At 26.2% G+C, this 13,425-nt stretch overlaps 9 protein-coding genes across 9 annotated transcripts; 6 read left to right on the top strand and 3 right to left on the bottom strand.

Moving 5' to 3' along the window:
* Positions 1–152: 152 nt before the first annotated feature.
* SRAE_2000262000 (G-protein gamma-like domain-containing protein) lies at positions 153–815 on the top strand (the record flags this gene model as incomplete). The annotated part of the gene is made up of 2 exons (XM_024653710.1): positions 153–253; positions 710–815. The coding sequence occupies 2 exons, from the start codon at positions 153–155 to the stop codon at positions 813–815; spliced, it is 207 nt and encodes a 68-aa protein (XP_024507159.1).
* Positions 816–1,326: 511 nt separating this feature from the next.
* On the top strand, positions 1,327–3,027 carry SRAE_2000261900 (Hypothetical protein; the record flags this gene model as incomplete). The annotated part of the gene is made up of 1 exon (XM_024653709.1): positions 1,327–3,027. The coding sequence occupies one exon, from the start codon at positions 1,327–1,329 to the stop codon at positions 3,025–3,027; it is 1,701 nt and encodes a 566-aa protein (XP_024507158.1).
* A 64-nt stretch (positions 3,028–3,091) lies between these two features.
* Positions 3,092–3,438, bottom strand: SRAE_2000261800 (Biogenesis of lysosome-related organelles complex 1 subunit 1; the record flags this gene model as incomplete). Its single annotated transcript, XM_024653708.1, has 3 exons — positions 3,092–3,117; positions 3,160–3,377; positions 3,428–3,438. The coding sequence occupies 3 exons, from the start codon at positions 3,436–3,438 to the stop codon at positions 3,092–3,094; spliced, it is 255 nt and encodes an 84-aa protein (XP_024507157.1).
* Positions 3,439–3,599: 161 nt separating this feature from the next.
* SRAE_2000261700 (Hypothetical protein) lies at positions 3,600–4,179 on the bottom strand (the record flags this gene model as incomplete). Its single annotated transcript, XM_024653706.1, has 4 exons — positions 3,600–3,755; positions 3,819–3,952; positions 3,990–4,086; positions 4,141–4,179. 4 exons carry the CDS (start codon positions 4,177–4,179, stop codon positions 3,600–3,602), a joined length of 426 nt encoding a protein of 141 aa, XP_024507156.1.
* Positions 4,180–4,769: 590 nt separating this feature from the next.
* Positions 4,770–5,687, top strand: SRAE_2000261600 (2,4-dienoyl-CoA reductase, mitochondrial; the record flags this gene model as incomplete). Its single annotated transcript, XM_024653705.1, has 1 exon — positions 4,770–5,687. The coding sequence occupies one exon, from the start codon at positions 4,770–4,772 to the stop codon at positions 5,685–5,687; it is 918 nt and encodes a 305-aa protein (XP_024507155.1).
* Positions 5,688–6,125: 438 nt separating this feature from the next.
* On the top strand, positions 6,126–7,816 carry SRAE_2000261500 (Hypothetical protein; the record flags this gene model as incomplete). The annotated part of the gene is made up of 2 exons (XM_024653704.1): positions 6,126–6,636; positions 6,675–7,816. 2 exons carry the CDS (start codon positions 6,126–6,128, stop codon positions 7,814–7,816), a joined length of 1,653 nt encoding a protein of 550 aa, XP_024507154.1.
* A 394-nt stretch (positions 7,817–8,210) lies between these two features.
* Positions 8,211–10,010, top strand: SRAE_2000261400 (Bifunctional glutamate/proline--tRNA ligase; the record flags this gene model as incomplete). Its single annotated transcript, XM_024653703.1, has 2 exons — positions 8,211–8,303; positions 8,346–10,010. 2 exons carry the CDS (start codon positions 8,211–8,213, stop codon positions 10,008–10,010), a joined length of 1,758 nt encoding a protein of 585 aa, XP_024507153.1.
* Positions 10,011–10,107: 97 nt separating this feature from the next.
* SRAE_2000261300 (Small-subunit processome, Utp14 family-containing protein) lies at positions 10,108–12,366 on the bottom strand (the record flags this gene model as incomplete). Its single annotated transcript, XM_024653702.1, has 2 exons — positions 10,108–12,154; positions 12,194–12,366. The coding sequence occupies 2 exons, from the start codon at positions 12,364–12,366 to the stop codon at positions 10,108–10,110; spliced, it is 2,220 nt and encodes a 739-aa protein (XP_024507152.1).
* Positions 12,367–12,558: 192 nt separating this feature from the next.
* On the top strand, positions 12,559–12,950 carry SRAE_2000261200 (Spo12 family-containing protein; the record flags this gene model as incomplete). Its single annotated transcript, XM_024653701.1, has 2 exons — positions 12,559–12,696; positions 12,741–12,950. The coding sequence occupies 2 exons, from the start codon at positions 12,559–12,561 to the stop codon at positions 12,948–12,950; spliced, it is 348 nt and encodes a 115-aa protein (XP_024507151.1).
* Positions 12,951–13,425: the final 475 nt, after the last annotated feature.

Raw genomic sequence — 13,425 nt, 5'->3', positions numbered from 1 at the left:
TTTTATCATTTACTATACTTAAATTTAGTTAAGATGTTATTGTTATAGAAATTAAAATTTTCACGTTTTTCTTTTTTTATATATTACAAATATTATTTTTTTTAAATTAATTTTTTTTTCCAGATAAAGAGACAAATTTTATATTTATCAAAATGAATTCAGTAGAACATGGAAGGAGAATGATAGATCAATTAAGAAAGGAAAAAGATCTTCCAAGAACACCGGTTTCAAGGTCAGCGGTAGAACTTGTAAAGTATGCTTATAATATATTTATAATACGGATTAAAAATTTTAGGTTATAAAAACTTTATTGATAATATGTTAAAAGTAGTTGTTATTCTATTGATTGTCATTTCAAAAGATTTATTGGAATCTAAATTATTTTATATGTTATCTTATTATCTTTACAATTGACTAGAATATTTAGGTTTTATATACCGTTTACATATATATTATATATGTATATATTATCTTTAAGATTACGAGAAATAATTTACTTTAAATTGTAGCAAAATAACTGTTAAGAACAATTTAAAATAATTTTGAAGGAGATTGATTAAACTCGGAAACTGTTTCATTTTTAAAAGTATTTTAGAAATTTTTAAAAATAACTTTTATTTTTTTTTAACAATTAACATTAAAATACAACATATGTTATAAATCAAAATATAATATCAGAAATTAATACTTCTATAAATAATTTTTTTAGGTGGACACAGGAACACAAAACTGATGATGTATTAATGAATGGATTTGGAGGAGATCGTGTAAACCCATGGAATCCTAAAAGTGGTGGCCTTTGTACTCTTATTTAGTATATTTTGAAACAATCATCTTAATTAATGGAAATTCTATAAGAATATGGATTTTTTTTTGTAAAATATAAATCTGTGTTAATTGAATGCTTGACATAATAACTGATGCCTTTTCCATGATAAGTTTTTTATAAAAAGAAATATTATCATGAAAAATACGTTGCTTTATTTTGCGATTGACTAATTCCTAACATTAGTTTAATTATAAATAAAATTTCTTTTAAATATTTGTGTCATTTATAAAATTAAATAGTCATATTTTTTCAAGCTTTAATAATTTTTTTTATAAAGAGAAGTTGTGAAATTATTCTTACATTAAAAGAAATCTTTTTTTTTTAATTTAAAATATGTTATAATATTATAATTAAAACATTATTATAATGGTCAGGTATTTATTAAAATTCAAATTAAGTGGTAATTTATTAAATATAATCTTTGTTAAAATTTTTTTTATCCCTTTTTTATGTAAATAATTTATAACATTATTAAAATTTTTATATATGTATATTCAATGTCAAAAAGTAATAGTAAGACAAATTTAAATAACAAAACTACAATTATCTGTATAAAAAATAGTGCTGAAGTAAGAAAGAAAGAAATTTCTAAATGTGATATAGTTAAAAGACTTTCAGATACTAGTCTAAATGTTAAAAATAGTTATAAATTAAAAGAGAATGGAAGAAAAAAGTATAATTTAAGATTATCAGATAAAAAAGTTTCATATGGTAAAGAAAAAATTTGTAAAAACTCAAAAAAGCATAGTAAAAGTAAAAAAAAAAGTAGTAAGAAAAAGAAAATTTCGCCGATTGTCAATTCTCAACAAAATAATGAAAATTATGACCTTCACATAAAAACATCAAGTTTAAAAAAAAATAAAAAAGATAAATTATTATCAACATCAGAAACAGATATGAAAAAACAATGTAATATAATTAGAAAAGTAAAATCAGTTCCTCTACAATCTATTCCATTTCAAAAATGTAATCAAAATAAACCTAAATATTCTAGTAAATTTAATAGTAAAGTATTAATTGAAAATGAATTTGATGAAAATTTTTTAGAACGTCTGAAAATAACAAAAAAAAACAAGCAATTTATTCAATGTAATTGCGTTGTTAATGAATCATCATGGAGTATTTTTTCAAATAAAAGTAAAAAGTTGTGGCTTAATGCAAAAAATCTTTTTAAAATTTTTTTTATACCTGAAGCAGAAAGAAACTTTACTCAAAAAGCAATTTTTTGGCCACAAAAATCTAACTATTATTTTTATCAAATTAAAAATTATGAAGATAAATCATTTAATATTCAACATTTATATTTAATGAATAAATATAGATCCTTAACGTTAAATGATTCTTTAAATGAAAATACAAGAACAAAACTTGAAGAAGCATACAGTAATATTATAAGTTTTGTAACAGATGAAGATGAACCTCAAGGTGAATTTCTTTTTGGACATAATCATCCATGTTATGTATTTACTGATAAAGTTAAATTTTTTTTTATAAAAGATAATGAAAATGGGGAAACAATACCATGTGCATATACAATTACAGGAAAACCAACAAAATATACATTAATATATTCACATCCAAATGCTTATAGTCTTGAAGATTTAATTATTGGTTTTCCAAGTTTATATGATATTGCTCAATTTCTAAATGTTGAAATTATAGCATACGAATATCCAGGATATGGTATATGTGATGGAATACCAACTGAAGAAAGATTAATTAATAGATTGACGGCAGTTTATGATTATTTAACAAAGGAAAAAAATATTTTACCAAGTGAAATAATATTATTAGGTTACTCATTAGGTGGTGCTTTATCAATAATGGCTGCAGCAAATAACAAAAATATTGGTGGTTTAATATTATTTGCCACACCAGCTAGTTTTAAAAGTTGTATTAAATATAAACTTTTTTGTTCAAGTTCAGTAAATGATAAAAAAAGTAATGAACCATTTGATGTTATCTTCAATATACAAATGATAAAATGTCCAACACTTGTAATACATTCTAAAAGCGATAAACTTGTTCCAATATCCCATTGTGATACACTTTTAAAATATCTTGGCAAAAAAGCAGAATATTTAACACTGGAAGACACACTACATAATGGCACTGAGAGAAATTTTGAAGTTTGGTTAACTGTTAAAAAATTTCTATTTGAAGATTTGCCTCGAAAAAAAGAAGAAATAAGCTTTTAAAAAATACTGATAAATTTATACTAACATTTCTATAAATAAATATATTCCATCATATTTTATGAGATCAATCCATTCTAATGTTGGTTAAATCTAAAATTATAATTATTTAAAATTAAAAAAAACAAAAATTACCATGATGAGCATTTTTCAATGTGTTTAAAACTATTTCAATATCATTTTCTATTGCTAAATTAAAATTTTCAATATCACCAAGTTCTTTCAAAGTATTATTAAAATTTTCTGCCATTTTTGACCAACTATCTGCCTGTTTTTGAAGTACAACACATTTTCCTTCAAGTTTTTTTATTTCAACATCAATTTTCTTTTGATTTAAATATGCATGCCCAACTCTATCATTAAGATGTTTCACAATTGTGTCTGAAAATTTATGTGCACTTACAATAGCTTCATTTTTCTTTCGTTCTTGAATTTCTTTATTAATATTAATATTAGAATAATGTTTAGAAACAATTTTTGATAACATTCTAAAAACAGAATAATAATTTACAATTGAAATAATTATAAATTGAAAACGAATAAAATAACACATAAGGTAATTGTTTATGTTCTACTTATTCTTTTTTTAAATAATCAAAGCATGTCTTATCCCAATCAAATGGTTTAACTGTTGTTTCATATTCTTCCTCAATACTTTCATAATTCAAATCATACATAAATCTGTAAGGAGAGTTCTTTGGAACTTTTTGAACAAATTTAAAATCAGACAACTTAAAGGTATCATTTTTAAAGGGTAAAATTTTATAATTTTCTAATTTAAATTTACTCCCTACAAAGTTATGTTTTGTTGGTACTAACCAATATACTTGACAATATAATTCATTACATTCAATAATCCTAAAAATATTTGAAATGATAGCATAACAATCAAATGTTTTGGTAGAATTTTTCATTGATACAATATCCCCTAAAAGCTTTAATTAATACTAAAATATCAAAATTACCTAGAACAATATTTTTAGACTCTTCATTTTCCACATTTAATGAATTAAAAGAATCAGGGTAATTTTTTTTATCAATACTCTCCTCAATTTTTTTAATCTACATATTTTTTTGAAAATATAATTTATTTATAAAATCACAATAAAATCTTACATTTTTATTATCATCACAATTGATAGAATTACCGCCCATTACAGATATTTATATTATTTATAAATAAATATGTATAAATGTATGAAAACAAAAAAATATTGATGTTGAAACTATAAACTTTATTCCATATTATCTGCATAAGAGATTCACATAAACACAAAGGTGTTCACGGAACTGTTCTCTTTAAAATTTAACGTAATTATACATTATGTATTATGTGTGTATATATTGTAACGTTACAAAAAAATTTTTTTTTTACTTTTTTTTTAGTAAAAAAAATATTAACTTTTACATGTCCTTTTTTAAATAAAATAATGGCAATTGATAAGATGATAAGAAAAAGTTAGTAATATTTTTTTTTAAATTATGATTTTAATTATTTCATATAAAAAAAATATTTACATCTACTTAATTTAATGGGAAAATTTTCAGAACCACCCTATACTTCAAGTTTAAATCTACTTGCATAAATCAATTGTTTTTTCCATATTTTTCTCTTAAACCAGTTAAAATCATTACATTACAAACTTTTTTTATTGATGATTTATCGATAGTCAAATGATAATGTAATGCATTTTAATATTTTTTGAAGGTGCTTTCATTTTATTTTATTTGTTAATATTAAGATAATGTCTTGTAAACAGGCAGCAAAATATTTTCCAATTATTAAAAATATTGCTTTACAACCATCTTCCTATAATGGAAAAATTGTTCTTGTTACAGGAGGTGGAACTGGAATGGGTAAAGCAATGGCTAAAACTTATTCTTATCTTGGAGGTGATGTAGCTATTGCTTCAAGAAAATTAGATGTTTTAGAGGATGTAGCAAAAGAGATTGAAAATGAAACTGGGAAAAAAGTTTTACCTATCAAGATGGATGTAAGAAATTCTAAAGAAATAAAAAATGCCATTGATGAAATTGAAAGTAATTTTGGTAATACTCCTAATGTTGTTGTTAACAATGCTGCTGGAAATTTTATTTCTCCTACTGAAAGATTAAGTGAAAATGCATTTAAAACAGTTATGGAAATTGTTCTTCAAGGATCATTTAACGTAACAAATGAAGTTGGAAAAAGAATAATTAAGAAAGAGGATCGTACCTGTTCTTTTCTCTATATATCTACACCCTATTGTAGAAATTCAGCTGAATTTGTTGTTCCTAGTGGATGTTCTAAAAGTGGAGTTGAAACATTGGCAAGATCTCTATCTTCAGAATGGGCAAAATATGGAATGAGATTTAATGTCATTGCACCAGGTCCAATTCCAACAAAAGGTGCATTTGGAAATTTATCTAATCTTAGTATGGAAGAAACAATTGAGTTATTATCAAAAGCTATTCCTGTTGGAAGATGTGGAGATGTTCAGGAGATAGCTAATTTAGCTTCATTTATAACCAGTGATTTTGCCAGTTGGTTAAATGGAGCAATTATTGACTTTGATGGAGGTCAAAGATTTTTCCACCATCCAAGTGCATTAGGCAAACAACTTCACAAAATTTCAGATAATGAATGGGACAAAATTACAGAAGCAATAAAGAAAAGAAAGTAATCTTTATTAATTGTAATTAGTTTGATTCATTTATCTTGATTGTAAAATAAATTAGTATTTTAATATCTAACTACCTGTTTTATAAAATTGAGCATAATACATTCTTTTGTATCCTTTTTAAATACGACATTTTTAAAAGTTTACTAATTGTATATAATCATATGGTATTATTACATAAATAAAATATAAAATCAGACTATATTTTATAATTGTGATTAAAGTAGATAGAAAAAATTTAAATTCTTAAACAAGTTAATTCCATTTATTTTTATTATTCACCTTTTGTTTTAAAACGGAACAGGAAATGTGTGATTATATTGGGTGAATTTATATTTACTAAAAAGTAATTACTTGAAAGATTTAATAGTTAATAAAGACTTTTACTTTTCTAAACAAAGAAAATAGAATATTTTATTTTATATGCTATAAATAAAACACATGTTGAGATATTTTTTGTTTTATTATTTGTTTTTCATAGTATTATATCTCAAAGTTATTGCTATTGATGAAGAAAAATATGATTTAGAAACAAGAAAATTATTAACAGAATTTTGTAGAGACATACCATCATCAATTGTTTGTAGGCATAAAAAGTTTACCGAGATAAGAAAAGCACCAGCTACAAGAATTAATCCAAAATTTACACCACTTGCCTTTGGAAGAAGTTTAGGAAATGATGCTACTTTTGAAGTTCCTGGATTAGGAAATATTGGTGTTGCAGATACAATTTCAAATATTGCAAAATTTGTACCTGAAGGTATGGATAATGAAGAAGCCAATGGTGGAAAATTTGACGTCAATGATTCTGGAGTAAAATACACAAAAAGTGAAACAGCCGCAGGAAAATCTAACAAACATAGAGAATTTTTTAAAATTGCCGGTATTGGAACATTTGAAAATACAAGAAAAATGGAAAAAGGAGCAGGTTTTGATAGTTTATTTAAAAATAGTAAGTTATACCTATAAAATAAAATTATTTATTTCTAGTTATGCCAAATATTGGTGAAGATTTAGAAGACATTGATTCAACCAAAAAAACAGAAACAATTTATGATGCATTAAATTTGAATAAAATGACAAATTCATATCAAGATGAAAAATTTTCTAAACCCTCAACTAAAAATCCTTTTATTAATGGTAATGTGGAAAGTAATTTTCCAACATTAGTAAATTTAAATGAAAATAAATTATCAAATAATGATATAAAGACATTTCAAACACCTAAAATAATTGGAAAACAAAATATTATTCATGGATCAAAAACAATTAAAGATCCATTTAATGATAATAATAAAACTGAAATTATTGATAGTAGTGAAAATACAAACAATGATGTTGAGATTTCTGCAGAAAGAATTCTCAATCCATCAAATATTCCTTTAACAGAATTGGGTTTAAAAAAAGAACAAATATATAAATTATGTTCAAAATTTGCTCCAATAGCAGCAAAACATTGTTATGGAGCTAAAGTAGAGGAAGCTTTTATTGATAAATGTCGTGGATATAATAGAGATTGTCAACAATTTATTGGTGAAAGAAAACCTTTAGGAGCTATAGCAAATCTATTTAATTCTGGTGTTGGTATAACAATGTATAATTGGGGTGTTAATGGAATTCCATTTTATGCTGTAAACGAAGAAGGTGGTATTGGAAACGGACATAACGGTAGAGCTGATTTTGGTTCATGGGGAGGTGGATGGTCAGAAAATATTGGAATTCGTGATTTCTGGACACAAACAAAAGAAGTAGGTGGTAATTGGTATGATGGAAATTATGGTTATAAAACTGGTTGGCATGTTCCGATAGTTCAATCACTTGGTATTGAGGGCGGTAGTGGTACACATATTCATGTACCAGTAAATGAAGCAGAATTAGGGAATCCAATAGAAGTCAGCAATGGATATAATGTTGGCCCTTACATTGGATTATCAGAAGGAATTGGTGTTGATTGGATGAATGGAGCTGTTTCTGCTAAACAAGGATTTGCTGTTCCATTTGTTGGAGTTAATGCAAATTCTGGAACAGCAATTGCATTTCCATCATTAGGAACCTTTGCTCGTATGATGGGTGTCGCAACATCACCCACATATTCAAAACCAATACGAATCAATGATTCATCAAATGTATAAAATTTACTCAAAAAACTACAACTACATATATGTAGTATATAATTTTTGTATTTATAAGTTGTATATTTATTTAGGTAACAATTAATTTATTTTTATTTTAATTTGTCTTTGAACGAAGATTTGGTTTAAAAATTGGTAATATGCTTTTTTCCAGTATTTTGCAATTACGGATTTTAACATAAATTTTATAAATAATCTTAATAAAATTTATCTCACATATACTTTTAAATTTATAGTTTCTTATGTTAAAACCTGGATAAATTTTATACACACCTTATATCATTTGTACACGTGGAGATATATTGTGTTATTCAATCTTTTAGGTCAACATTTATTTCAAAAGAAATACCCATTAAAAAGATTTAAATTAAAAATTTAATTATTTATTCTAGCTATGTCTGTTGAAATTGAAGAAACTTTAAAAGGAAAAATTATTTCTCAAGGAGAAATTGTAAGATCTTTGAAATCCAATGCATCTTCCACAGAGGTTAGTCATTGAATTTTTTTTTCGTTATAACTTTTTGTATAGAAAGAAATAACTGAAGCAATAAACATTTTAAAAGATCTTAAAATTGAATACAAAAATGTTACAGGAAAGGAATATGTTGCTCCAGGTGCACGTGCAGTAAAACCAAAAGCAAATGCTCCAAAAAAGGAAGAAAAACCAGTTGAAGGAAAAAAACAAACCAAATTGGGTGTTGGTGTTGCAAAAGATGATAATTATTCTGAATGGTATTCAGAGGTTATTACAAAAGCCGAAATGATTGAATATTATGATGTTTCTGGATGTTATGTACTTCGTCCATGGTCATATTCAATTTGGGAAGCAATACAAGCATTTTTTGATGGAGAAATTAAAAAAATTGGTGTTAAAAATTGTTACTTTCCAATGTTTGTTTCAGCTGCTGTTTTAGAAAAAGAAAAAGATCATATAGCAGATTTTGCTCCAGAAGTTGCTTGGGTTACAAAAGCTGGTTCATCAGATCTTGCTGAACCAATTGCAATTAGACCAACATCTGAAACAGTCATGTATCCAAGTTATGCTAAATGGGTTCAATCTCATAGAGATCTTCCAATAAAATTAAATCAATGGTGTAATGTTGTAAGGTGGGAATTTAAACATCCAACACCATTCCTTCGATCACGTGAATTTTTATGGCAAGAAGGACATACTGTTTTTTCTAATCAAAAAGAAGCTATTGAAGAAGTTTATCAAATCCTTGATTTATATGCACGTGTTTATACAGATCTTATGGCAATTCCTGTTGTCAAAGGAAGAAAATCTGAAAAAGAAAAATTTGCTGGTGGTGATTTTACTACTACTGTTGAAGCATATGTTCCAGTTAATGGAAGAGGTATTCAAGGAGCCACTTCACATCATCTAGGACAAAATTTCTCAAAAATGTTTAATATTAGTTTTGAAGATCCAGAACAAAAAGGAGGAAGAGAATTTGCCTACCAAAATAGTTGGGGATTGTCAACAAGAACAATTGGTGCATTAGTTATGATACATGGTGATGACAATGGACTAGTACTTCCACCAAGAGTTGCTTCAATACAAGTTATTGTTATTCCTGTTGGTATAACTGCAAATACTACCGCTGAAAAAAAAGAAGCTTTAATAAATAAAGTTAAAGAAGTTGTTGTCTTATTAAAAAATAGTGGAATTCGTGCTGAAGAAGATTGTCGTGATAACTATTCCCCTGGATGGAAATTTAATCATTGGGAATTGAAAGGTGTACCACTTCGTTTTGAAGTAGGACCAAAAGATTTAGAAAAAAATTCTGTTCTTGCAGTACGACGTTACAATGGTCAAAAATCACCCTTACCATTAGATAATATTGGAAACAATACTGCAAATCTTTTGGAAGAGATTCACCATGCTATGTATAACAAAGTACTTGAAGCTCGTAATAAACACATGAAAGTTTGTCTAAAATGGGAAGATTTCTCTCCACTTCTTAATGAGAAATGTATACTCCTTTCACCATTTTGTGGAAAAATTGATTGTGAAGAAAAAATTAAAGAAGGCTCACAACGTATCGAGATAACTGAAGCAGGACAATCATCAATGGGAGCAAAAACACTTTGTATCCCATTAGAACAACCTGATGAACCACTTCCGGAAAAATGTATCTATCCAGAGTGTAAAGAAAAAGCGAAGTTTTTTGCTTTATTCGGTCGCTCATATTAAATATTATAAAAAATTTAATTGTTTATTAATTAATATGAATAAAAACAAAAACTCAACAAAAAAAAAAACAGTTGTTTTATGATATATAAGATGATGTTTAGTCTTTTGTTACAACTTTTTTAACCAAATCTTTGGATATTGGTCTAATAATTTTTCCTAATCTTGTACGAACATTTGGTGCTATTAATTCTTTGTTGACAGAAACTGGATTCCAATCCATACCAATTGGTTGCCTTATAACTGCTTCATAAACTTTGGCTGAAGTATAAGGGAAAGGCACATCATCTGGTTGGTATTTTTCAATACTTGAATCTACATTTTGTCTTATAATAACTCCATGTTTTTTACAATCTTTACGAATTTTCTCTGGAGCTTTAACAATAAATTCTTTCTTTGATTTTGTTTTTAACCCAGCTCCAGTCCACGATCCCCATCCATGAAGAGTAAGGTCAATATCCTTTTCCTTTTCATCATCTTCTATCTTTGCTTTGTGTTTTTCAAACTCTGAAATTACATCATCATCTTCAAATGCTTCAGCAATTAAATTTGTTTGATTTAATGAATGAATACGATCGTCATCTACTAAATGTTCATTAATTTTATCATCAATAGCTTCAATATGATTTGTAACTAAATTTAAGTATTTACTAGGATCTAACGAAATGTCAATAGTTGATTTTAATTTTTTATTGCTATTGTCATCAGATGGAAGTGCTTTTCTTTTTAACGAAGATGCTTGAACATTAATAACTTCATCTACATCACCTTCATTTTTATCATCTACCTTATCTAAAGCTTCCTCTGCTTCTTCTTCTAATTTTGTTGTGGCAATAAGACTATCAAAGTATTCATCAAATATTTCATCAATCGTCTTTTCTGATATCTTTTTTACATTATTTTCTTCATCTTCTTCTTCATCATCATCATCTATTTCACTATTATCGTTTTCCATATCTTCTTCTCCTTCTTCATCTTCGTCATCATTAACATCTTCTTTACTAACAACATATTCTTCATCTTTTGGACCAACAATAGTCCATCCTTCATCAAGATCCATTTCCTTAACAATTTCTTTTTTCTTTTTATCGGAAACTTTTGTTACAAAACCTCGTTTTTCTTCTTCTTTAGCTTTCATTGTTTGTCTTAATTTTAATAAACCACTTTTAAGCCAAGGATTCTTCTCACCATCTAACAATGCAGAAACAATAGTTTCATTCTTCTTATCATCTTTATTTGCCTCTTTAGCAGCTTCCTCTGCAATCATACTCATAAATGTTTGGTAATCTTTCTTTTCCTTCTCTTCATCAACTTCTTCTTCCTCTTCACTATCTGATAATTCATCTTCATCAATACCTAAAAGTTTAGCTTTTAATTCTTTGCCAAATCTAATATGTTCTTGAAGTATTTTACGAACACCATCATTTCTAGCAGCATACTTTATAAGATTTTTATTCCATTTTCCAGTAGTTCGATGACGTAAAGTAGCTCGCTCTAATAAACGATCCTTCTCAATTTCAGCTAATTTTTCTCTGGCTGCTTCAGGGTCTTTTGTCACCAATTCTTCAAACTCTTTGACTAATCGCCTTCTCTTTGAACGTTTTTGAATTCTGTGATATGTTTTAGACTTAATTTTTGCTTTATACTTATTTTTAGCTGCTCTAAAACTCATCAACTTTCTTTCTCTTTGAAGTTTTCTAATTTTTTCTTCAGCTTCTTTTAAATCCATAGCTTTTAATAATTCTTCCTCTGCTTCAGTATATGGTCGATCATTATCAAGAGTATTTTTACTTCCATTAACAACTTGTTCCATCTTTTTTTCTAGTGATGTTCTGGCAATTTTACCTGCTAATCTTTCAGTATTCCCTAAATTATGTAATTTTTCTTGATTTAAAGGAAAATTAAGTTGGTCTGCCACTCTATTGGAAGAAACCACTTGATTCCATTCTGCTAATTCCGCTTTAATATCTTTGTAAGCAACTTGTGCTTGAATCTTATCTTGCGCATGTTTATGCATTGGAGCTATTAAAGTTTTTGATTTTAATCCTTTTCCTCGATTTTCTTCATTAGTAGTACATTTATCTTGTATTTTTTTAAAATCTGTTGATGTATGAATACCAAAATTTTTTTTCACAACATCTAAACCTCTAAAAATACATCTCAAATAAAATGTTTATTATTCCTACTTTTTTCCTTTTAAAGCAGTTAGCATATCAGCAATATTCACCTTTTCCTCTACTGCTTTTTTAAGTGTGAAACTTTTTTTCTTTTCTTTTGAATCATCATTTTTAAAAAAATTATCCAACAATTCCTTATTTTTTACTTCATCAAACTCTTCTTCAGATTCCCAATCAGACATGATTTTAGATGGAATAAAAATTTAAAATTAGTTAAATAAAAATTTTCTTACTAATAGTAACGCAGTCCCAATTTTTTGATAGTTTTTTTTTCAATTCGTTATAAGACATTCCGAGCAAAAAGCGGGTTGTAATCGTCATTTTTTCTACCACTTCAATTTTTTTTACCTGAATTATTTTACTAATATTAAACCATGCAGTCAGATAATTTTATTAAAAATAATTTTGTCAGTTCTTCTGCTTTACCAACAGAAAATTCAACTGATTCAATGAAAAAATCTGATCTTCCAATGCCTTCCAACTCTGGAAACTTTCCAGATTCTTCAAAAAATGTTTGTTTAACAATAATTTTATCTTTTTTTTAATTTTAATTTAGAATCCTGTTCCTTCCACTCCTGCCATAGTCAAAGCTCGAAGAGTTTATGAACAATTTAACATTCACTCTCCATCAGATAATATGCTTTCTCCTTGTACAAAAAAACTTTTTAGCAACAAACCTAGATCTAAAAAAATATCAGCATCACATCCAATGAACATATTGAGAATAAAACAACAAGAAGCGTTGTATAATCAAAAAAATGAATAAATTGTGTGTAAACATTTAATGGTTAATTTATTATTTTATTTAAATTAGTTTCTTACTTATTACTATGAATTTAAAATAAATCATTATATTGTTTTTTAAACATTTATTAATCAATTTTCACAAAATTTTATTTCTATTTAGGTGTCATCGAAAGATGTGTTGAGAAAATATCTTGGTGGCATTTGAAGGATTGTTTTTGATAGTACTGTATTACCATTCGAACTGTTTCTTGAACATTTTTTAATTAGAATTATAATAAATATAATTTTTAATAGAAATAAAAAAGCAACACAAATAAAAATTAATTGTATAATCTTATTCAATGTTTCAAGAGCAAATAATGTTTCATAATGCTTTTGTAAGATTTCTTCATTCATTGTACTATGTGGATTTCTTATTTGTATTTATAATTTCTTATAACAATAAACATTCTTAATTTTAAATTGTATTACAATTACAATAAAAATTTATATAA

The sequence above is a fragment of the Strongyloides ratti genome (genome assembly GCF_001040885.1).
Source record: "Strongyloides ratti genome assembly S_ratti_ED321, chromosome : 2".
NCBI classification, from domain to species: domain Eukaryota; kingdom Metazoa; phylum Nematoda; class Chromadorea; order Rhabditida; family Strongyloididae; genus Strongyloides; species Strongyloides ratti.
This window is presented reverse-complemented; position numbering and strand designations above follow the sequence as displayed.